Raw genomic sequence first — 25,540 nt, forward strand, 5'->3', positions numbered from 1 at the left:
TCAGTCATTTCAAATTGGATGTTAAGGAAACATCTCAAACTCCATAGGTCTAAGACTGAACTCATTGTTATTCCCCGATTCCTATCCCTACCCCTGCCCAACCCTCCTCTCTTCCAAATTTTCGTTTTTCTGTCAAAGGCACCACCACCATCCTTCCCATCTCCCAGATTGGTAATCCTGGCATTATCCTTGACTCTTCCTTCTCCCTTACCATTCACATCCAATATTGCCTTTTCTACTTTCTAACAACTTAGTTTATATTTGCATTTATGCTGTACATATCCATATTTGTATTTGTCTTCCTCTTTATAATGTAAACTCTTTTCCAATAAGGATTGATAAGGTTTTATACTGGTATCCTCAGTATCTAGCATATTGCCTGGCACATAGTAGGAGCTTAAGTACCCACAGGTTAAAATTTACTCTCTACCTTGGAATTTAAGATTTTTCCCAAAGTTACCATAACCAGTTTTTTCATCCCATCTCCCACTATTCCTCTGACATAACTTTTGGCTTGCAGCAGGTTGGTCTTTGCCTTTCTACAAAAAACTCATGCACATTTTCACCTCATAGCCTTTACACAAGACATTTCTCACATCTGGAATGTAGGCTCCTCAACATTTTTTCCCTAGATTAAAATTCTTAAGTTTTCTTTAAAACCTACTTCTTGTTGTCTTTCCAGATTATTTTAGTCCAGAGAAAAATTTTCTGCTTCAAAATTATAGCATCTATTATCCATGTCACTTATCCCAATAGAAGGTGGTATAACATTTTTTTTTTGTATTTTTGTAATTTAACTTAATGAATTGCCTAATTTTTGTGTATTCTCTCTACTCTAGTTTGTAAATTCTTGAAGAATAGCAATTTTTTTTTTTAGCAAAGTGTTTTACAGGAAGTAACAGCAAAAGTACTTTTTGAATAAGTAAATTAGAAAGCTTGAATTCTAAGATACTCTATGTAACTAGTCTGTCTTAACATTTTATAGATGAGGAACCCGAGGCATAGAGAGTTGAAGTTACTTAGCCAAAGTTGCCTAGTAAGTAGTAGAACTTGGATTCACAGAAAGGTTTCTGTTATTACAAATACAGTGATCCAGTGATCTTTCTACTGCGTTGCTAGAATAGAAATTATTTCCTTTATCAACTGGATTTAATTAATAATAATGTGAGAGAAGAGATCCATTTCTATATTGCATTTTGTTGTTGTTGTCTGTACCAAATGTATGCTTTTGAGACTGGAATTTTTTTAATGTTTTTTTTTTCTCAATGAGTTTTTTACTTACATGTCTTCATAAATGAATGTTTTGGGGGTCAGCTAGGTGGTGCAGTGGATAAAGCACCAGCCCTGGATTCAGGGGGACCTGAGTTCAAATCCAACCTCAAACACTTGCCACTTACTAGCTGTGTGACCCTGGGCAAGTCACTTAACCCTCATTGCCCTGCAAAAATAAAATAAATGTTTTGTAACCTATCTAGGACCTTAGCCATGTGGCCTCTGGAGAGTCAGTAGATGAAGATATTCCACCTCCATCGGTATCATTACCAAAGTTAGCAGCACTTCTTCGGGTATTCAGTACTGTGGTAAGAAGTATTGGGGAGCGCTTCAGCCCAATCAGAGGTCCTCCAATTACTGAAGCATATGTAACAGATGTAAGTTGTTTTTTTTTAAGTATCCTTTATATAGCATTAAGAAACAAAATAGAGAACCTCTCAGTTCTTTATGCCCTAGTAACTTTTAATTTTGACTGTTCTAACAAACTTGATTATTTGTTTTCTCAGTTTCATAGTAAAATGATTAGAAGTAGCAAATTAGAAAAGAGGAAAAGGTAGGCATGCTGACCACAAAGGAAGAGACATAAAAACCATGAAAAGATATAGGAACTTAAGTCAAATTAAAGCCCATTTTTATAGAGACAAAACAGCTTTCGCACATCTCAGCAACCATTACTATATTACAGCATAGTATAATAACATGTTTATAATAAAGTTAAAAATATATGCTCTGCTCAGAAAGGTGGGAAAATGTGTAATCTATTTTAGAATGATTTGTATTATAGATGGTTTCAAGTTAATTATGGTTAAAAGGATATAAATATTGAGGACAGCAAAAGCTATTTAATAATAATAATGTATTCTATAAAGCTAGAAAATGAGATCCTTCTGTATAGATTATCCTTATTTAATGATAAGAATGGGTTTGATAGTGTTCTTATTCACATACATTAAATGAACACACCTTTGATGTAAACCATACTTCATTTTCACATTCATGTGTCATTGCTCCAGTCTTAGAGCTATGATTAGTCTTTAAAAGCTTCTAGAAGCTGTGGCACACCCCCATAAAACCATCTCAGCAAATAGGCTAAACCAAATCTAGGGTAAATGATGGGCCTCAAACCTGTCTGTGAGTTAGGGGATGTCTACCCCAAGCATGTGAAGACTTCCCCTGGCATACCTGGTGGATAAGAACAATTTAGTCCAGTGGTCTTGAAGGCAGCTGAAGCAAACAATGTAGAACTCTTAGTGCTTGGTCCGACATTGAAGGCACTAAGGTCGTCTACTGCATCATAGGCCATTGTCAGTCATCTTGATTTTTGTCTTTTCCCACTGGACTTTGGTGATTATAGAAGAAAGAGTGAGGCCGACAACTTTATGCAACTCTGCCTCATTTAAATCCAGTTCACTCACGACTCAAGATATCACCCCCTGATGTCATTGTTCCTCTTTAAAAAAGGATGAACATCAACAAAAGCAAATGTGTGGGCAGTTTAAAAACTCACTAAAACATAAAGTAAATCAATATAGTTAATAACTTTCCAGTTATGTGACTATCACAGACTTTAATTTAGACAGTAAAAAGCATTTTGATCTTGTTTAGGCTTTTTAATTGGTTTCTTATGATTACCTGTGGTTAAAGAATTTTGTATAGATTATTATATTCCAGCATTAATCTATTTTCCCTGATTTGTATTCATTGGGAATTTAATTTATAAATATTGATTATCCTACTTGAAAAGTTATTTAAAATTTTATAAAATATACTCATTCTGCCACCTATTACTTAGTTTTGGCCAAAGTCTTTTCTTAACTTTTAAAAGTAAACAGGTCAGTTAGCAAGAACAATAATGTTATTCTGTTATTCATGCTTAGCCAGCTAGGTGGCATAGTGGATAGAGCACTGGCCCTAGAGTCAGGAGGACCTGAGTTCAAATCCGGCCTCAGCCATTTAACACTTACTAGCTGTGTGACCCTGGGCAAGTCACTTAACCCCAATTGCCTCACTTAAAAAAAAGTATTAGAATGAATTCCAGTTCTTGTTAAATCTCCAGAATTTTCTGGCTTGAGAACATTTTAGTGTTAGCATATTGAGCACACTCTTGTTAATGTAAAATACTGTTATCTTATAATTTGTAAATAAATTCAGACTAGGGAAGTGGAGAGAATGCTGAGGTTAGAGGACCTGAATTAAATCCTGAATTTGACACTATCTTGGCAATCTGACACTGTCTTTAACAAGTCACTTGGTAGGTCACTCCCTGGACCTCAGTTTCCTGACTGTAAGATGTATGGGGTTGGATATCCTTCCTACCTCCAGATCTCTGATCCTGTCATCCTAACAGATAATTTTTAAAAGTAGTAATAAGTTAACAGTTTTTAAAAACTGGGATTTTCCCCTCATTTGCAGGTACTATACAGAGTAATGAGATGTGTTACAGCAGCAAACCAAGTATTTTTTTCTGAGGCAGTTTTGACAGCTGCCAATGAGTGTGTTGGTGTTTTGCTTGGTAGCCTAGATCCCAGCATGACTATACATTGTGACATGGTCATCACATATGGATTAGATCAGTTGGAGAATTGCCAGACTTGTGGTACAGATTATATCATCTCGGTCTTGAATTTGCTCACATTGGTAAGTGTTTCATTCCAGTTTTAGTTGCCTTTTAATTTATTGATTTATGGTTTATTCAAACCTTTGAACTTAAATTAGGATGTTGGAAACTCAAAGGGTATTATTTAAAAATTTACTTTTAGTCATTCTTTATATTAAGGGAATTTTTAATGTATTTTTATAGCATAATATGCTTTTCTGAGTACAATATTTTGCTTCATTTTATTGCTAGAAGTTCTCTTAATATTTTTGTTATTTTACAGTGTCAAAGCTTTCCTTTTTGTATAAGATCATAGAAGTACATAAATAGTCATTTTGGGGATTTCCTGTTATATTTTGCTTCTTTTCCACTTCAGCTTTTGTGTAACATTTAAAAATGGGTTAGTTTAATGGTTGTCTGTGAAGAGATGGCTTTTATAATAACTTTATAGTGGTCAGTGGCTTAATCCTATGTAGGGTTATTTTCGATTAAAATGGCATACAAAGGTTTTTAAAATAGTTTATGACGTTTGGAATTTTAAAAATATAGATGAGACAAATATTGTTGTCTTATGCTTTTAGATTGTTGAACAGATAAATACAAAATTACCATCATCATTCGTAGAAAAACTGTTTATACCAGCATCTAAACTACTACTTCTGCGTTATCATAAAGAAAAAGAGGTGAGTGATAAGTAAATATAAAGCTGATTTGTGAGGAAAGGGGGATCTGTAAACATTTTTACCTTATATTATAGAGGACGTAAGTACCTGTTAAATGATCTGATGAATACTTGTTCTCTGAATTTTAGGATTGAAATTAATTCTTTGAATAAAGCAGTACCATAGTACCATACTGCTGTAGAAGGAACTAGATTTTCTTGGGGTAGGCAAACATTTTTTAATTTAATTAAAAATTTTAAAAGTCCATCATTGCATCATCATTAAAAATTTAAGCCAGTTGTTAAAAACTTTTGGTTAAGGGAGCAGCTAGGTGATGCAATGGATAAAGCACTGGCCCTGGATTCAGGAGGACCTGAGTTCAAATCTGGCCTCAGACACACGACACTTAATAGCTGTGTGACCCTGGGCAAGTCACTTAACCCTCATTGCCCTGCAAAAAAACCCAACAAACAAACAAACAACAACTACTTTTGGTTAAGCTCTATACATGCATTTGAACTCTGTTCTTTTATAGTTGTATTTGCAAATTTAAGATTTGTTTTTGTTAAGGAATCAGTTTTCAGTTTTCTAACCTTGATATACCTCTAACTTCTTGATAGACACAAATAACAAATGTAAAAGCCCTACAAAACTAAATAAACACAGGAAATGCTTTCGAGCATTTTTGTTTAGAAAAATTACCCTTTTTTTGAGATGTTTTCTTAAATTTTCAAGGTTGTTGCTGTAGCTCATGCTGTCTATCAAGCTGTACTCAGCCTGAAGAATATTCCTGTTTTGGAGACTGCCTACAGGTTAATTTTGGGAGAAATGACCTGTGCACTGAACAATCTCCTGCATAACCTACAACTTCCTGAAGCCTGTTCTGAAATCCAACATGATGCTTTTAAGAACCATGTATTCAATGTAGACAATGCAAAATTTGTAGTTATATTTGATCTCAGTGCATTAACTACAATTGGAAATGCCAAAAACTCATTGATTGGGGTAAGTCTTTACTACTTTATTGGTCTGCCCTTCTTACTTATTTCTAAAGTATCAGCTGTGTGTGATTAGAGTCACATCATTGTGACTCCAAAATTACTATTCAGGGAACGTTTAAATATTTCTTTTCAAAGAGTCAGATTGATATAAATAAACTTTCTAATTGTTGCTGAGTAACATTTATCAGGAATATGTATTTTAATGACAGTTAAATGAGTTTGCACAAAATAAGACAATTTAACAGTTGCCATTATTGTGGATATTAGAGATGTAATTAATTTTAATCTTTTCTTTTAAAAAAATAGCTTGAGGCAGCTAGGTGATTCAGTGGATAGAGCGTTGGGCCTAGAGTCAAGAAGACCTGAGTTCAAATCCAACCTCAGACACTTGCTAGCTCTGTTACCCTGGGCAAGTCACTTAGTCTGCCTTGATCCACTAGAAAAGGAAATAGCAAACCACTCCAGTATCCTTGCCAAGAAAACCCTGTTGACAGTATTAGCGTGCAGTGGTCCATGGGGTCATGAGGAATCAGGCATAACTGAACAGCAACAAATTTTGGGGGCAGCTAAGTGGTGCAATGAGTTGAGTGCTGGCCTCAGACACTTATTAGCTGTGTGACCCTGGGCAAATCACTAAACCTTGTTTGCCTCAGTTTCCTCATCTGTAAAATAAGCTGGAAAAGGAACTGGCAGACCACTCCACTCTCTTTGCCAAGAAAACCCTAGAGAGTTACACATCTGAAACAACTAACTAAACAAAAAATGTCTTTTCAATTTTTCTACTTTTCTGTATGTGGGTTTTCATGGTTTGTTTTTTTTAAACATGGTGGGGCAGCTAGGTGGCACAGTGGATAAAGCACCGGCCCTGGATTCAGGAGGACCTGAGTTCAAATCTGCCCTCAGACACTTGACACACACTAGCTGTGTGACCCTGGGCATGTCACTTAACCCTCATTGCCCCGGGGGTGGGCGGGAGATAAATAAATAAATAAAGTGGTATGTCTTAATGCTCAGTGACTTCAACACATTTGTGAGCTACTCCCCATGGTATAATGGAAGAAGGACTGGATTTAAAATCTGAAGACCTGGGTTCTAAACCTGGCTTGCCACTTAATATTGAATAGATCATAAACTCCCTGAGGGCACAGATTTGTCTCTTGCCTCTTTTTGTATCCTCTGTGTTTAGCACAGTGCCTGGCACATCATAGCCACTTAATGAATGTTTCTTGATTATTGATTGAGTCATTGCATGACTTTGAATGTGTTACTTTAGAGGCAGTTAGGTGGTGTACTGGATGGAGTGCTGGATCTGGAGTCAGGAAGACCCAGGTTCAAATATAGCCTCTAATAATTACTAGCTGTATAAACATGGGCAATTCTTCAGTTTCCACAACAAAAGAGCATGTTAACCTCCTTGATTTGTTGTGAGACTCAAATGCTCATTTAGATAACATCTGTAAAACACATAGCATGGTACCTGAGACAGAGTAGGCACTATGTAAATGCTCATTCCTTTCTCTGTAGGAGAAAGTAAATATGGTTCACGATAAGGAAAAAAAGACCAAGTGCTTGATTTTGTAGGCTAACCCAGAAACCTAATGTTAATATGTTGTAAATACTTTATTCATGGAAGTTATTCTGAAGGTACTAGACAAGAGAAACACTGAACACCACCACAAAATATGAAATTCATTTATATTAATGATAAAGAATCTGGTTACTACATAGGGTTTTTGTTTTTTTCTGAATGAATTGTTTATATGCACTCAGACCACAGATTGGTTGATTTTGGTCCTTGTGCTAATACCAAATTAGAAGAAATACAAAGATGAGATTATACAATGAGACATTACAACAGCTCCCACCTGAACTATTCAGACAAATTATTACGGAAAAGTGGGCTAGATAGATAGATCTGTGAGTGATCTGCATAGAGGTGACAGATAAATCCAAGGGAGCTGATGAATTTAGCAAAGGAGAGAATGTAGGGGAGGAGAGAAGAGAGAGAGAGCCTAGGACACAACACTGGAATACAGCCACAGTTAGGGGGCATGATGAAGATAATTTTGTTGAGTGATGATGTTGAGAGTCAGATTACAAAGGGCTGCCAAATTAGTGAGAGGCAAGTGAGAGGAGACAGCTTTTAAAAGGAGTTTGGCTTAGAAAAGGGAGAGTGATCTTGGACTTTGGCTTGAGGGGATGGTGAGGGGGAAACCTGAACATATATGAAAACATTAGGGCAGAAAAAGAATAGATAGGAAAAGAGCAATTTTTGGGGGGGTGGTCAAGGAGGAACATTGAGGTTACTGTTTTCTAGAGAAGACATATACAGGGGTTGTCCTTAGTTCTAGGAAAAGGGCCAGGACTGAGGGAGGAGAGAGTGGGTGATAACAGTGTCAGGGGTTCTGTTGTGAAGAGAATGGAGGAAGAGTGAACTCAATTTGAATGGCCTCAGTTTTCTCATAAAGAACCAAGGGGGCCTCCTCGGCTTGGTAATGGAAGGTATGGGAGGCTTGAAGTGATGAGAAGGTTTAGAATAGTTTCTGTGAGGAATGAGATGTGATCAATAGAGTAGAATCAACGGACTGGTTTTTTGCTGCAATGAGAGACCAGTTGAGGTTAGATAATCTGAATTAATAACTCAGGTTGTGAGACTTACTCCTTTTGGGTTCATCAGCACATGAGGAGGAGCAGATGGGAAGAGTAATCTAAAGTTGACCTTTTAAGAGATGAATGAGATAGAACCAAGGGGTGAGGATTAGAGAGCAGAGAACAGTATGAAACAGATTGAAATGGCTAACTATTGGTTTGAGATTGAAGAGGGAGGAAAGGGGAAGTTTCTAAAAGTACTGATGTTTGGAGGGATTAGAAGTCTTGAGGGAGAAAAATTAATTTAGGAGAGGATGAAACTATGGTCAGATAATGGCAGTTTCTAATTAGGGAAGCGGGACACTTGTAGGGTAATGATGAGATCTAGTTTGTGGCCAAATGGAAGTTAGGGAGTTTGAGGAAGCATCTTTGTAGATATTAAAGTCACCTAGTATGAGGCAAGAGTTTTGGAAGAGAGGACAGTGATGAGCCTATTACTATAATGCACGAGAAAGGAGGGAGACTGTCCTGGGATTTGGCGTACTATAGCCACCATAGTTTGGATTGGGCAGAAAATTTTGATTGAGGAGAGGTTGCTGAATGAAGGAAATAATGGGACAGTCTGGAAGTGACCGTTTTCCAACTCCTCCAATACAGTTGTATTGAAGGATGTGAGAAAGGTCCAGCCAGTTCTGGAAAGAACAGCCAAGGATGCAGTGTCGTGAGAGGGAGTTCAGCGTCAGTGGAGAGCTAAGAGAAGTAAGGAATGTGAGTAAGACACCTGGTTTGAAGAAGAGTTTGTTTACTAAGGAAGCATCCACCTTGTCTTAGTTTTGAAAACTCTAGCAGTGCCTTGCTTAGTTAATGAGAGTTTCTGTTTGAGAAAAGAATTAGCAGTTATTTGGACTGGGACTTCAGTGCTTGCCTGCAGCCTCTCCCTATTAATGAGCAGGTTATCCTCTTTACTCCTTTACCACCACCCCATACCTAGGGGCACAGATCTGGGGCTGGAAGGGACAGCTTTCCATACCTCTCTGGTGATGGCATGATGGTCATCTAGTCCATACCCCTCGTTTTAGAGAAGAAACTGAGGATTAGGTAAGTTAAATGACTCTGTGACAAAGGTCACAGAGCACCAGAACTGGAATTTGAACCTGGGTCCGCTGACTTCTAAGCTCATGTTCCTTCCACTGTACTATACTGCCTCTTTTTTATATTTGACAGCAGGACTGTCTTAGCTTAGACTAGTGGTGTCAAACTTACATAGAAACAGTGATCACTGATCTTTACATTAATATCCCTGCCTGTTATTGACTTTAGATTAAAATGTTATGCTAATTATGTTTTATTCTATTTTTATTTTACTATTTCCCAGTTACTTTTAATCTGGTGGCACTGCAAGCCACACATTTGTAACCGCTGACTTAGAGATTATTTTCTTTATATTCCCTCAAACCCTTACCCATTGAGACTTTCTCATATAGAAATGATGAGGAAATTTGGTGTATTGGTGTAACTAAAAGAAAACTAAGGCACAGAGATGAGTAAATAGCATCCCAATAGAAAAGGAATAGAGAGGAATGAGCACACAGCAAGATACCTTATCACCTGTAGTGAAGAGTATAGTGACATTCATAAATATAACATAAAAGGGTAGATCTGTTTATTCCTTGGAGTTTCTGAATTAACATGTTTATCTCTGTAAATATATTTATTTTTAGCATTATCAGTATATTTTCATTTGTACTTAGTTTCTAAGGATTTGCTCTTAAAAAATAGCAACCCAGCATTTTTTTTATACTTGCTTAGATGTGGGCGCTGTCTCCAACAGTCTTTGCACTACTGAGTAAGAATCTGATGATTGTGCATGGTGACCTAGCTGTCCATTTTCCTGCTATTCAATATGCAGTTCTCTACACCTTATATTCACACTGTACCAGGTAAGACTGTCACTTTGAAAACAAATTTACGAGAATTTTAAAATTGATGCTGATTTGTTATGGGTATTATTAACTTTATAAATATATTTTTTTAAGTAATTCAAACTTTTGTATGTTTTCCAGGCATGATCACTTCATATCTAGTAGTCTTAGTTCTTCATCCCCCTCATTGTTTGATGGAGCAGTAATTAGTACTGTAACAACAGCCACAAAGAAGCATTTCTCAATCATACTAAACCTCTTGGGAATATTACTAAAGAAAGATAATCTTAATCAGGATACCAGGTAATGTGGAAAAATTTTAATATTATGGCTTTGTTTCTAAATTGACCACTATCTTAGAATAAGAACAGTTTAAAAAATTATAGTAGCTTATTTTTCAGATATTGGGTATATGGGAGCAGCTAGTTGGCACAGTGGATAGAGTGCTGGACCTGGAGTCAGGAAGACCTAAATTCTTTTTTTTTTTTTTTTTTTTTTTTTTGGCGAGGCAATTGGAGCTAAGTGACTTAGCCAGGGTCACACAGCTAGTAAGTGTCAAGTGTCTGAGGTCAGATTTGAACTCAGGTCCTCCTCAATCCAGGGCCAGTGTTCTATCTACTGCACCACCTAGCTGCCCCAGGAAGACCTAAATTCAGAGCCAGGTTCAGACTAGTTGTTTAACTATAGGCATTAACCTCTGAATACCTCAGTTTCCTCAGCTGTAAAATGGGGGATAATAATAGCACCTAACTTGCAGGATTCTCAGGATTCAAATGAGATAATATTGGTAAAACGCTTACCACAGTGCCAGGTACATAATAGGCAGTATATAAATGCTTATTCCCTTCCCTTATTTTGAAGGTTCATTATTATTGATTCCTTTCAAAAGAGTTGTGTGAAGAATTCAAGAACATATGTATGTAGAGACTTTAGTTGTCTTTGGCCAGAATCCAACCCCAGTTTTTTGAGGCTTTATTAAAAGAGGCTTTGTAAGAAATTTTCAGCCATCAAGGCAAAATTATTTCTTTTATACAAACTTCATTTTACAAGTAGTTGAAGTATTTGGAGAGATACTTTTTAGAAATAAATTTAATGTAGAAATAATTGTGTGCATGTGGAAGTTCATTTTTATATTTGCTATGTATGAATTTGTTTTAGGAAACTGCTAATGACTTGGGCTTTGGAAGTTGCTGTTCTAATGAAAAAGTCTGAAACATATGCACCTTTATTCTCTCTTCCATCTTTTCATAAGTTTTGCAAAGGACTTCTAGCAAACAGTAAGATTTTTGCTTCTACTCAAACTTTATAGAATTGAGCATCCCTGGTAACAGAAATTAGCAAAGATAGCTGAACACATCTGTATTTTTATCTTTTATTCTCTCTTACCACTTGGAAATTCTTGCATATAAAGATTTTTAAATTAAATTTTCCATTCATAGTATTCAGGTTTCTTAAGTTTTTCAGTAAAATATTTTGTAGATGTCTCTTGAGAAGCATTTAAGTTGATTTTGCAAAATATGTTTGCCTTTGAAAAATCTGTTTTCCATTAGTACAGGTTCTTGCATACAGTAGGCTTCTGAATTATATTGGTCTTTGACCCCAAGAATCCAGAAAATGTCACATAAAACAATCTAAAAATTGTCTTAAAATTATCCTTTTTTATGCTATTATAGCCCTTCTTGAAGATGTGAATATCTGTCTTCAAGCATGTAGTAGCCTACATGCCCTATCATCTTCCTTGCCTGATGACCTTTTACAAAGGTATATATTAAAAAATTACATATTTTTGCTCCCTTATTCCCCCCACTCCAAAGCAAAACCCTTTATCTGTGCACAAATGATAATTCCTATTTCCTTTTTTTTAAATGTAGATGTGTTGATGTGTGTCGTGTGCAGCTAGTCCATAGTGGAACTCGTATTCGACAAGCCTTTGGAAAATTGTTGAAATCTATTCCTTTGGATGTTGTCCTAAGGTAAAGATTTTGAAATCAATGTAAGAGCATTTTATGAGGCAACAAAACAAACTCCATTAAAAGTTCCCACTCCACTTTTACTTCAGAGTCTTACAATTTTGTAGAAAAAGGGGGAAAATCCTCTGAATGTAGTTCTTTGTGATATATTGAGCAGTTTGCTGAGTCTTATCAGTGATGAAAATGACAGTTGATCCAGTTCCAAAAATTGTGATTTGTACATTTTGTGAACTACTAAATAGCTCTCCAAATAGAGGTTTTCACATAGTCTGTTAAATTAATGTAAGATTAACTTTAGAGCCCATTTAGAATTTTCAGCCTTATATCTTAGATCTTAAGTTTTATATCTTTGAAGCATTTTTCCACTTACTCTTTGAAGCTTAGAAATAAATTGTTTCTTTGTTCAATGATTGTTATTCAATACAACTCATCTTTTTTTCTCCTACAGCAATAGCAACCATACAGAAATACAAGAAATTTCTTTAGCTATAAGAAGTCACATGAGCAAGGCTCCAAGTAATACGTTTCATCCACAAGATTTCTCTGATGTCATTAGTTTTATTTTGTATGGGAATTCTCATAGAACTGGGTAAGAATTTTTTTTTTTATTTCTTACTGATAAACCCGGGAAAAGGACTACAAACTATACTTGAAATATTTTTACTCCAGCCTCAATTTTGAAGAGTAACCACATAGTATGGGCAACAAAATCACATTCTTTTCTACTTGTAGTAATCATGACCAACAGAAAGTTATTCAGATCTAGCATAATGAAATAACTAAGAATATACTTTTATCTGAAAACAGTGCTAGAAAAGTACTGACTTCCTAGAAAAATGCTCAACTGTTCTGACCCTAATGTTTCAGAAGTTCTGTTCTGGTGAGGTAAGAATGGTAGAAGATAGGTAACATTTACCCTAATAATTTAAGCATCTAATAAATTGTTCTCATTATATCTGTAGTTTTTTGCACAGAGGCTGGCATAGAAGTACGTATTAAATGCTTACTAAATTAAACATAAAAACTCTTTTTTCAGGAAGGACAATTGGTTAGAGAGATTGTTCTACAGTTGCCAGAGGCTAGATAAGCGTGACCAATCAACTATTCCACGAAACCTTCTAAAGACAGATGCTGTTCTTTGGCAGTGGGCTATTTGGGAAGCAGCCCAGTTCACTGTTCTTTCTAAGTTAAGAACCCCCCTAGGCAGAGCACAAGATACATTCCAGACAATTGAAGGTGATTTTTAAAGTTTATAAATTTTTTACTATAATTTTATTATACTAGTGCCTTTTTACCCTTTTTACAAAGTTATTGATGTAGATAATGAACTAAAGATAAATTCAATGCTTTCTTATTAAAGCATAGGTATGGTTATAATCAATTTACTAGACAAAAGAAATGTATTGTGTGCTCTAATAGATTAACTGTCAGCCTGAAACAATGAGAAATTTTTCTATCTGCTTAAATGTTCTAATCATATATTGAAAGATTCATTATAATGCTCTACCTGATTGCTTCATGTCAGTATTTTTTTATTTCTTTTACATTTGATTGTATAATCAAAATTAAATTAAGTTTATTCATTTGGAATGTTGTCAAATGTTTATAGGAATCATTAGAAGTCTTGCAGCCCACACATTAAACCCTGATCAAGATGTTAGCCAATGGACAACTGCAGACAATGATGAAGGACATAGCAGCAACCAACTTAGACTTGTTCTTCTTCTTCAATACTTAGAAAACCTGGAAAAACTAATGTATAATGCATATGAAGGATGTGCTAATGCACTTACTTCACCTCCTAAGGTTGGTGTCTGAGATTATTGAGATATGACCATTTATGTGGAAGCCTGTAGTTAGATTGTTTAACAACATTTATATGAAAAAAGAGATATTTCGATTGAACTTTATGAGATTTAAATTAACTTTTAATTTTAATAAACTTAAGCCTTTTCACTGTTTATTTTGAAAGGTTATAAGGACATTTTTCTATACCAATCGCCAAACTTGTCAAGACTGGCTAACTCGGATTAGACTTTCCATTATGAGAGTTGGATTGTTGGCAGGTCAGCCTGCTGTGACTGTAAGACATGGCTTTGATTTGCTTACTGAAATGAAAGCCAATAATATATCTCAGGTAAAGACTTTCCTTAATTACTTATCTGGCTCTTATTTTGAATACCCAGGGCTAGCTATTTGGTACATGTGACTTGTTTTACTAGTGAAATATGAAAAACTCCTTTCCATTGGTTTTTAGAACTCTTGCTTCAGCATTCCTCTTACGAATATTTAATCTCTTGGGGGGGGGGGGTGAGGCAGTTGGGGTTAAGTGACTTGCCCAGTCCTGACTCCAAGGCTGGTGCTCTATCCACTGCGCTACCTAGCTGCACCCTAATCTCATTTTTTAAGAAAAGGTTTTGCAGAGAAAGAGGTTTTCATATTTTTTTCTCATTTAAGCAAGGCACCTTGAATGTCCCCTTAATTATGTATTGTTTTTAAGTTTACCAAAAGTATATTTAGGGGGGCGGCTAGATGGCGCAGTGGATAAAGCACCAGCCCTGGATTCAGGAGTACCTGAGTTCAAATCCGGCCTCAGACACTTGACACTTACTAGCTGTGTGACCCTGGGCAAGTCACTTAACCCCCATTGCCCCACAAAACAAAATAAAAAGTACATTCAGAATCCTCATTACTTGTAAGACTTCTGAGAGTTTAGTATAAAATGATCTTAGCTTCCCCAAGAATCCATAGTATTTATATCTTTTGGTTTTTTACATCACTGTAGTTTCTCCCAGTATCTCTCCACCCCCTCTTCTACCCCAATCACCTTCCAGGGCCATCTCATATAGCAAAGAATATTTTTTAAGGAAAAAAAAAAAGAAAAAGAGGAAGAAGAGGGAAACACCAGCCCCCAATCAAAATCAATCCATTTTCAGTTGAAAAAGTCTGAAAATATATACAGTGTACCACACGTAGGTACCTCCTACTCTCCTACTTCTGCAAGGGAGTGGGGTGGGGATGTCTTCTTAAAACTCCTCTTTAGGGCAATACTTATTCTTTTTAATTTCACCACAATGTTTATTTTAAAGAATTCTTAGGGGGCAGCTAGGTGGCACAGTGAATAAAGCACCAGCCCTGGATTCAGGAGGACCCGAGTTCAAATCTGGCCTCAGACACTTGACGCTTACTAGCTGTGTGACCCTGGGCAAGTCACTTTTAACCCTCATTGCCCTGCAAAAAAAAAAAAAGAATTCTTAGATGTTAAAAGAGCTTCACATGGCATATGTACTAAACTTTTCTGTCTCATATCTCATCAGTCCTTTAATAATTTTATTACCTTAAATTTAAATTCCATTTAACCAACTTTTAAAAATACAGAATCTAATAGTTATGCATATTTAATATAGCTTTGAAATCTTAACAAAATTTCTTAATCTATGATGTATCTTCATGAATATAGAAGTATTTTGAAATAGGTATTCCCTTTTAAGTAAATTGAATAATGTATGGTGATATAGTCTTTAATTCTTCTGAATGCTGATTCTAGGGAAATGAACTAGAAGTAACAATTATGATGGTGGTAGAAGCACTGTGTGAGCTACATTGCCCTGAAGCTATACAAGGACTAGCTGTGTGGTCATCTTCAGTTGTTGGAAAGAATCTTGTCTGGATTAATTCAGTGGCACAACAGGCAGAAGGAAGGTAAGAGACAGGGAGAGGGAAGGAGAAAATAATTTGATTAACTTGCATTTAAACTCTGTAATCTAGATAAAAGCAACCTGTTTCCAATTTAGCAAATTGAAATGGTGTCACAGCATACTTGTACATGAATAGTATATGTGTCTTCTGAGGGTATGATTTTTGGACTATTCTCCATGAATATGAGAAAAACAGAGGGAAGAGAACTATTTGTGGTGAACTGGATGAATTTTTTCCTATTAGTGGCCAAAGTTAGCAGGGTCTTAAGTTTTGACATCTGGGTTCTTCTCTGGCAAAATGTGCCCCAGCTCTCATTTTTTTGAGTATATAGGGTTCTTTAGACCTTATGAATCACTATTACTTGTTTCTTTAATGCTGCTCTGCATGTCTGACAGTAACTGGAGCTTGGATACCCCCAATGCCGTAGAATACAGGTTGTTTCCAGTCTTCTCCCTTTTTAATCTGTCTTCCACAGCCACCAAAGTGATTTTCCTAAACCCCATTCAGGATTCATCTCCTCCAGAGGGTTGTTGCCTTTAGGAACAAATACAAGGTGCTCTGCATGGCTTTTGAAGTTGTTCACAGCCTGACTCCATTCCATGTTTATCGTTGTCCTCTTTTGCCCCTCACTTCCTCTGTGGTAAATCCATTGATCAGGAAGTGTGTGGGTACCTTCTTTGTGTTAAATTTGTGGGGACTGTTTGGAGTTGGACTTTTTCTTAGATTGTACATATTATATGTAAAGGTGTCATGAGAGTATCTTAAGTTTTAAAATGTTCTTTTCATGTACAATATTAAGCTTTGCTTAATAGTAGGAATTGATTTGTGCCTGTTTGTCCACTTTTCTCTGATTCCCCATGTGAATAATGATATACATCAGCAATGTCGAACTCACAGATCAAAAGCATCTCAAACCAGATTAAAATGTAATTAGGAAATGTTTAACTGTGTAAGAAATAAATAAAAATACAGTAAGGCAAGATAGATAATGTTCATGTGTGGCTTTCTTAGTCAGTGGTCCGCCCACAGAGATTCCCTACTCTTTGAGTTTGACACCACTGATGTACATTTCCAAGATGTTTACATGTGGTACTAGGAAGCATACACAGAGCATAAACACCAAACCTTGCCTTACAAACATCATTATACAAAAAGCTTAGCTTGAATAAGTTGACCATTGGCCTCAGTTTCCTCATCTGTAGAGTGAAGAAGCTAAACTAAATGGTCTCTGCAGTCCCTTCTACTTCTAGGATCTATGGTATTATTACTATGACTTTGTTTAATTCCAGAAACATTAAGTGCCTCATGTGCAAGCTACTTGGAAGATGGTCATTGGGATACTGATACTGCATAAAACTGTTTAAATTTGTATTTAAGGTTTGAAAAGGCAACCATTGAATACCAGGAGCACTTGTGTGCCATGACAGGTGTAGATTGCAGCATAACTGGATTTGATAAATCTGTTTTGAAGTTGGCCAACTCAAATAGTAATAATGCCAGCCCAAAGCACTCTCTCAATGGTGAGTTACATCAATTTATAGTATTTATAAGATTAAACTTGGCATTGAGCATTTATTTTAGGACTCTTGGACAGACACATAATTATTTATGTGTAGTTTATATAGATTTATATATAATTACTATAATATATTAAATTGTGTATAATTGTTTTTATTAATTTAAATATTTAGTCTGAAATATTTAGATTTATCTTGAGCTTAATTTTTAAAAAAATTTTATAATTACAGGTGAAGCTAGAAAAACTGTCCTGGCTAAACCAAGTGATTCTTCCCCTGAGGTTATCAATTACTTGGGTAATAAAGCATGTGAGTGTTACATCTCCATTGCTGACTGGGCTGCTGTACAGGAATGGCAAAATGCTGTCCATGACTTGAAAAAAAGCACAAGTAGTACTTCCCTCAACTTAAAAGCTGACTTCAACTACATAAAGTAAGATCTTTTTCTAAAATTAATTGTGCAGTTTAGCATAGTACCTAAAGTGTGTGATAATGACTTGGTTTTATGTTTTTAAATAATATATAGCATTGTAAATAATGCTATTTTCAGTAGTCTAAACAAATTCTTTTGAACAGACTATTACAAAAATAGGGTTGTTTTTATTTCTGGTTCATTTGAATACTTTTTGTTTAAGGGAGGGAAGGCAGTCACTGATTTCTCTCCCCCCTTCCTCCCCCCTTTCCAGACTATTGATAGCATTTATACTTCATGGCTATCCTTTTTTTTTTTTTTTTTTTTTGCTGGGGCAATGGGGGTTAAGTGACTTGCCCAGGGTCACACAGCTAGCAAGTGTCAAGTGTCTAAAGCCGGATTTGAACTCAGGAACTCCTGAATCCAGGGCTGGTGCTTTATCCACTGCGCCACCTAGCCGCCCCCTATGGCTATACTTTTAATGTTGACTTTGTGAACTCCCAGAGAGGGTTTCAGCCATTCAAAGAAAGTGACCATCTGAGGTGAAGTATGTTAGATCAGACAGATATTTGTGGATGGGGAAAAGAAAGGAAAGAAAAACTCAAGGGAACAAAACAGTAACCATATTTATTAATCCATACTAATTACCAGAACATACATTATTAATAATATTCAATTTGGACTTTAAAATAAGGAAGTAAATATGGGGTATAAATTTTATTTCTATGAGTATACTTAGGCTATTTTAAGGCTAAAAAAATAGCTTTTTGCTCACTTTTGAAAACTTTGTGTGGCAGCTAGTGGTGCAGTGGATAGAGCACTGGCCCTGGATTCAGGAGGGCCTGAGTTCAAATTCTGTCTCAGACACTTGACACTTACTAGCTGTATGACCCTGGACAAGTTGCTTCACCAAAAAAAAAAAAGAAAGAAAGAAAACAAAACTGCAGCATCTGTTTTTGAGAAGTGGTTGTTAAGTCCATGACAATTTGGGAGTTAAAAACAGTTCCTTTTTGGGCAGTTGTTATTTGTCCGTAAGTCCTTCGACTTTATGTACCTGAAGAATATGCATGAAGGATGGGCTTTTGTAATTATCTACAAATATAATCTACTTTGAAATCCTTTCTTTTGATTGTAATAAGATAGTCATATTCATAAAAATGTCTCCTCCAGCAAATTATGGATAAGGGTACATTACAACATTTTGAAAAAAACTAATAATTTAATTACAGATCACTAAGCAGCTTTGAGTCTGGAGAATTTATTGAATGTACTGAACAATTAGAATTATTACCAGGAGAGAACATTAACCTGCTTACTGGAGGCTCAAAAGAAAAAATAGGTATGTAAGTAAACTTATTTTTATGGACTCCATATCTATAAATTCGTTATTTGAGTTAACAAATCCAGAAATTAGGACATAACTAGATATGTCCAAACATTTCTGAGTCAGTACCAGTTTAAAAAACAAATTTAAGCAATTGCTATATGTAAATTGGATATAGTCAAATTTAGACACTTTAAAAAATAAATATTGTAAAGATTTATATAAAAATAGTTTAAAAATGTTTACTTTTGTAAAATGTCTGACTTTTAAAAAACTTGTTGCTATTGACATTTATATTGCCTACATTTCTCAGTATATCTCTTTCCCATTCCCTTCCAGAGAGCCAACCCTTATGTGAAAGAAAGAATAAATAAGTGGCTAGACAAAAATAGTTCTGTAAATCTAAGCAACATTTCAAAAAAGTCTGACATTATCTGTAATGCTCCACACCCATTACCTTCCCACCTTCCAAAGAAGGGAAAGAGATATACTTTCTCATATCTCTTCTTTAAGGCCAAGCTTGGTCATTGTAATTTCACAGCATTCAATTTCAGTTGTTCTTTTCATTGTGTGTGGTGTTGTTATAGTGTTTACCTGGTTCTGCTTACTTCACTTGGTATTAGCTTATATAAGTCTTCCTGTGCTTCTCTGTATCCATAATCATCATTTCTTACAGCTCAGTAATACTTCATTACATTCATGTACCACAACTTGTTTAGCTTTTCCCCAATTGATAGGAATCTCCTTTGTTTCCAGTTCTTTGCTACTACAAAAAGCGCGACTATAAATATTTTGGTATGTATGGGGCTTTTCTCTTTAACATTTACCTCCTTAAGGTATATACCTAGCAGTGGAATTTCTGGGTATAGACAGTTTAGTCACTTTATTCACATGATTACAAATTTCTTTCTGTAATGGTTATGCCAATTCACAGTCACCAACAATATATTAATCTTTTTATAGCTTCTCCAGCATGATTATTCCCATGTTATCTTTGCCTGTTCCCTAAATGTGAGATGAAATCTGAGTTCTTTTGTATTTAATGCAGATTTGTATTTCTCTTGGCATGAGTTATTTGAAACATTCTTTCATATTTTGATAGATACATTTCTTTTTTTGATGTGACTAAAAAAACTAAAACCAAAAGCTAGTATTATATGTAAAGGGAAATACAGACGTTTTCCTAACAAATGAAAAGGTAAAGCAAAAATTCCACCTTTCCCATGTTAGATGATGGGCAAACATAGGTTAAATCTTTTGCCCACAGTCACACAGCTAGTAATTGTGTGAAGCAGGTTTTGAACAAAGTTTCTTTGGACTCCAAGCCTGGTACTTTTTCTTCTACACCCCTGGCTGCTCCTAGCTGACATAGTTCTAGAAATACTAGCAATAACAGTGAGAGTCTAATGGATTTACTTCAAAATGCCTATGGAATCAATATAGATTCCAATTGAAAGTAGCTAGGTGGCCCAGTGGATGGGGCATTGAGCCTGGAAGTCATAAATACCTTTTTTTCAATTCTTGGATAAAATAAAAACTCAGTGCCCTTTCCAGCTACATAGCACAAAGAGCAGGTAGGTTGGAACAGTGGTCAGAGTGCTGGAGCTGGAATAAGGAAGACCTGAGTTCAAATCCAGCCTCACGTACTTAATAGCTGTGTGACCCTGGACAAACCACTTAACCTCTATCTGCCTTAATTACCTCAATTATGAAATAAGGATAATAAATAATAATACCTACCTGCTGGGGTCCTTCTGAGGATCAAATGAGATAGTATTTGCCTGGCACATTGTAGGTACTTAATACATGCTTATAGCTTTTTTGAAACAGTAGTTATTAGGAGAATACAAAATAAATAGCATTTCTCTGTAGTAATAGCAAAACCCAGAAAGGAATAATAGAAAGGCAAATCCCATTTACAGTACATGTTATATCTGTGACTCAGTCTACCACTTGGTACCTATTGATAAAATTACAAAATGCTCTCTGAAAAATATAAAGAAAACAATTAATTGAAGGGATGTCCAGAACTTGTGCCTAGAATGTAACAATATAATAAAAATGGTCATGTTAAATAAATTAATTTCCAGATTTAGTACTATCCTAGTCAAAATTCAGAGTTAGAATAAAACCCCTCCCAAAAAAATCTAGATTATCAGGAAAACCATTTTTAAAAGAAAGGAAGTAAGATTTCTAGAATTCATACATTATAAGATAATCATAAAAGCTACTTGGTTGAAAAATAGAAAAGTAGATCTGTGGAACTAAACAAGGAAGAATCAGCAATAATTGAACGCAATCCAATATAGATAAACTCAAAAACATTACCTAGGAAAACAATTACATAGCAAAGACCTTTGACAAAAATTGCTGAGAACATTGGTTTATACCAACATCTTAATAATCTCAATGAATCCATAACCTAAACATAATAACTTAGGACTGTGGGATGAGTAGAAAACACTTTTTTGATCATGTGAAATTGAAAAGATTTTACATGAATAAAATTAATACAACTGGCATTAGAAGGGAAGTGGTTGACGGGCAAATATCTTTGTATAAGATATCTATAGTAAGACCCTGACATCCAAAGTACATAGACAGCAAATGCAAATATATTGGTTCAAAACATTGTCCACTGTAAGTGGTCAAAAGAGCTAAGCTGCAGAGCAGGTTTCTGTCTGTGTGGTTAGAGGGAGTTCCTCACTTGGTGCTCCCTCTACTGGTGAAAAAATGGGTCTAATTTTTAAGGGGAGGAGGTGATATTTTTTAAATTTAAACTTCATAAGAAAATTTAATGCAATGTTACCATTTTATTTATTGGAACTGAAACATCTTTGTAAGAGATTTCAAAAACCTTAATTCTTGAGTTCCTTATTTTGTTTGATATACTATAACTTAAAACAATTATGTTATAATCTGTCTCACCTCCCTGTATACAGTTGGGAAGACCAAGACATTCTTATTTAAATAGTATTTGGGCACAAAGTCTAGTTTTGCCTTTCATAAATGACCTTTTTGCTTGCACATGTCTTTAACTTATTTTTTAAAATTGAATAGTATTTGGGGAATATTCATAATACTGTAGTTCAGTGGCTGATTTCTTAGTCCTCAAGAATACATTTCAGTTGTTGGACTGAGAATTTTTCATTTTCTAATAGCAGTGAAACAGCATTAGTAATAATTTCTTTAGATATAAAAGAAAACTGTATTTGTCAGTAACAAAATTGCTATGGTGTCTATTTTTTAAACTTGTTGAAATCTATTGACATTTTATTAGAATATAAAAATGTAAAATACCATTTTTATGAGATGCTTTTCATTTTTATAGATATGAAAAAGCTCCTTCCTAACATGTTAAGTCCAGATCCAAGGGAACTTCAGAAATCCATTGAAGTTCAGTTGTTGAGAAGTTCAGTTTGTTTGGCAACTGCTGTAAATCATATAGAACAGGAACAGAAGTGGCAATCTATAACTGAGTAAGTTTAAGAAACAATTTAGATATTTTTGAGTTTATCATGTTATTAATTGTGTGTGTGTGTGCGTGCACACGCACACATATATATTTCCCCTTTAGTTGGTAGGACTTTGTTGCTACTAAAATGGATTAGGAATATTCTAATTAGTAATTACATTGGCCTTGTTTTGTCTCTGTATAATTTGTATAATCATAGGAATGCTAATTGACCAGATGAATTGTGATTTCAAAGGAGTAAAAAGTTAAAAAAATTAAAAAGCACAAATTACGGCAGATTTAAGTCAGAGATTAAAAGTTATGGTTAATAGCAAACCTTTTTTTTCCCCCAGAAATGTTGTAAAATATTTGAAGCAAACATCACGTATAGCTATTGGACCCCTGCGGCTCTCTACTCTAACTGTTTCACAGTCTTTGCCAGTTTTAAGCACTTTACAACTGTATTGTTCATCTGCTTTGGAGAATACTGTGTCAAACAGGCTTTCAACAGAGGTATATTTCTATGTGTATCAATCTGTGAAACTTTTATGAAGAAATATTCCCAGTTAGACTAGATTTCTAATCAAGTTCTTATTGGAGAAAATATAAAATAAATAAAATGTAAAAATGTACCTTTTTACATCATTATTAGTGACTGAATTTCTTACTTAATTTCTTATGCCCATTAACTCAGTATTTTTTGTATTAAGTTTGATTTTGGGTGAGAAATTATTATTATCGGTTATCTTTGTTGAGTTTTAAACTCACTGTGCTCATGAATGGAGAGCTAGTGGGAAGGAAATCAGCTTTTTTTTAAATTGCCTTTTAAAAAAAGATTTTGTATACAGTTGTTTTCTATTATCTTTGCTTTGACCAGAATTAAAGATTCTGACCATGGGCTTTTAATTTAAAATAGTGATTTTTTTAAAAAAATACATTTGCACATTAAACAGATTTTGGCTTGAGTTAACTGTATGAGAAGAGACTCAATCTAATAGCGAACACACCAAAATGTAGGCCAAACCTCTTTGTATAAGGAGAATTTACTTACTGACCTACTGCTAGCAATATCTTTTTATTATGATATTAATGTATTCTCAACATTCATTTGAAATCACTGCCTGGGATAAAATTTAGTCAGTTGTGTCATCATTCTCTGACCACCTGAGTGCATTGCCCTAAAATAATTGACTTCTGACAATTTTTTAATGATACTCTAATTTTATGTAATAATTTTTTTTTTTTGGCAGGACTGTCTAATACCACTTTTTAGTGAAGCTTTGCGTTCATGTAAGCAACATGATGTAAGACCATGGATGCATGCACTAAGATATACTGTGTATCAGAGTCAGTTACTTGAAAAAATTAAAGGTATGCTTACTACTTTCTAAAGTAAATATTTAAGTGAATACAAAAATAATATCTGTAGACCTTGTTAACTTCTTTGGAACAGCATGTGTTTTTATAGAATTGTTTATCAATACTACTTGAGTGTAGCGAAGAAAAATGCTTTTAAAGTTATTTTTGCCTTTAAATAGTATGAAAATCCCATTTTCAAGTTAAATGCCAGTACTTTATTGATATTGCATTATAGTTGAATATTAATGAATTAACCATTGAAGTATCCGTTGCAGTTCTAAAATGTGAGCAGAATGTAAAAAATTTAGGTTTAGATTACATTGATAGTAACTCTGGACTTTTAGCACAAATGGGCTCCTTGGAAACTTATTCTTTTTCTCTCAGTCTATATGTCTTCCCTTGAACAATTCTCACTCTCTCAAGATGCATGAATGAAAATAAATAGACCCCAGGGGGGAAAAGCAAAAGAGACTGGAAAATGTTACTTATTCATTTACTGTCCCCTCACTCCTGGCCTTCTGTCTCAGCCTACCTATGAAGCAGATATTCAATAATTATTATATTGTTCCAACTGCAAATTGATTCCTAAAATGGAATCTTTCAAAGAAAAATAAATATATGACTATACAGTAGAAAATAATTATGTCCATTAGTAATGTGTTGATTGAACAAAGTTTGTTTTTATGTATTTATTGAAATACAGATAAGTTTTATTGACTTCTAGTTTTTTAGGTATGAACTCTTAAGCTACCTATTTGAAAAGGATAATACTTTTACACATATAACCAAATTATACTGAAATTCCATGTATTTCTAAGGTGTATCATTTTAAAACACAAGTACCCTATAAAATCAGATTTTTAAAAAATAAGACATACAGGAGAGGAAAAGTAGTTAAGAGTAGTAGGAGAGGGAGGACTGAAAGTGTGATCTGTGTTTGGACTAATGTGATGCTTTTCCATGTGAAGGTTTTCATTGGCAGAGCACCAGAATTTATAGTAAGTGGATACAATTTGATCCTGTGCCTGCTTGGGTATCATACTGTTTAACGTTAACAAATGTTTGTTTTTCTTTTTCCAGAACAAACTGTTCCAATTAGAAGTCACCTTATGGAACTGGGTCTAACAGCAGCAAAGTTTGCCAGAAAACGGGGAAATGTAGCACTGGCTACAAGATTACTTGCACAATGTAGTGAAGTCCAATTGGGAAAAACCACTACTGCTCAAGATTTAGTCCAGTATTTTAAAAAATTGTCAACACAGGGCCAGGTAGATGAAAAATGGGGACCTGAGCTTGATATAGAAAAAACCAAACTGCTATATACAGCAGGTTAGTATAATGTTTATATTAATAGATTTGATGTTAAACTCAGGAAAAATGATTGAGTTAAATGGTTAGCCTGCTATTAGAGTTTGTAAGAGACCCCATCATGTAGTGGATTGAGACCTAGACTTAGATCCAAGAAGTAGTGGGGTCAAGGCCCACCTCTTCTACATACTGGCTTTTGTGACTATGGCCAAGGTCTTTAACCTCTTAGTGCTCTAGGTCAGAACTGAAAACTCATGAGTAAAATATAATACTTACTTGACAATAACAATTTAACAAAATAATGAAATATAACATGGATATTGTTAATTTGTGGTTTTCCAAGTTGGTATGCAGCCCTTGGGGATCTGTTTGGCGCTACTGCTCTAGGCAACCTTCTGAGACTTGCAGAAAAGCTGTCAGTCTGCATTGGTAGAGAGTTTCCTCATCTGATAGTT

General features: G+C 35.0%; 1 protein-coding gene across 3 annotated transcripts in view; it reads left to right on the plus strand.

Annotated features, from left to right (window-relative positions):
- SMG1 (SMG1 nonsense mediated mRNA decay associated PI3K related kinase) overlaps positions 1 to 25,540 on the plus strand; it is a 115,799-nt gene that overhangs the window by 43,895 nt on the left and 46,364 nt on the right. For 2 of the 3 annotated variants that reach the window (XM_043977406.1, XM_043977418.1), the window contains 22 exons: positions 1,476 to 1,649; positions 3,685 to 3,909; positions 4,450 to 4,551; positions 5,266 to 5,535; positions 9,930 to 10,060; positions 10,184 to 10,345; positions 11,201 to 11,319; positions 11,716 to 11,803; positions 11,914 to 12,015; positions 12,461 to 12,601; positions 13,049 to 13,248; positions 13,622 to 13,818; positions 13,985 to 14,149; positions 15,560 to 15,714; positions 17,089 to 17,231; positions 17,460 to 17,661; positions 18,870 to 18,979; positions 19,721 to 19,759; positions 22,296 to 22,443; positions 22,772 to 22,931; positions 23,669 to 23,789; positions 24,858 to 25,106. In XM_043977406.1, coding sequence (XP_043833341.1) covers positions 1,476 to 1,649; positions 3,685 to 3,909; positions 4,450 to 4,551; positions 5,266 to 5,535; positions 9,930 to 10,060; positions 10,184 to 10,345; positions 11,201 to 11,319; positions 11,716 to 11,803; positions 11,914 to 12,015; positions 12,461 to 12,601; positions 13,049 to 13,248; positions 13,622 to 13,818; positions 13,985 to 14,149; positions 15,560 to 15,714; positions 17,089 to 17,231; positions 17,460 to 17,661; positions 18,870 to 18,979; positions 19,721 to 19,759; positions 22,296 to 22,443; positions 22,772 to 22,931; positions 23,669 to 23,789; positions 24,858 to 25,106 — 3,403 coding nt within the window. The remainder of the gene's footprint in view (positions 1 to 1,475; positions 1,650 to 3,684; positions 3,910 to 4,449; positions 4,552 to 5,265; positions 5,536 to 9,929; positions 10,061 to 10,183; positions 10,346 to 11,200; positions 11,320 to 11,715; positions 11,804 to 11,913; positions 12,016 to 12,460; positions 12,602 to 13,048; positions 13,249 to 13,621; positions 13,819 to 13,984; positions 14,150 to 15,559; positions 15,715 to 17,088; positions 17,232 to 17,459; positions 17,662 to 18,869; positions 18,980 to 19,720; positions 19,760 to 22,295; positions 22,444 to 22,771; positions 22,932 to 23,668; positions 23,790 to 24,857; positions 25,107 to 25,540) is intronic. The other variant, XM_043977411.1, reaches the window with a different exon arrangement.

The sequence above is a fragment of the Dromiciops gliroides genome, chromosome 1 (assembly GCF_019393635.1).
Source record: "Dromiciops gliroides isolate mDroGli1 chromosome 1, mDroGli1.pri, whole genome shotgun sequence".
Lineage (NCBI taxonomy): Eukaryota > Metazoa > Chordata > Mammalia > Microbiotheria > Microbiotheriidae > Dromiciops > Dromiciops gliroides.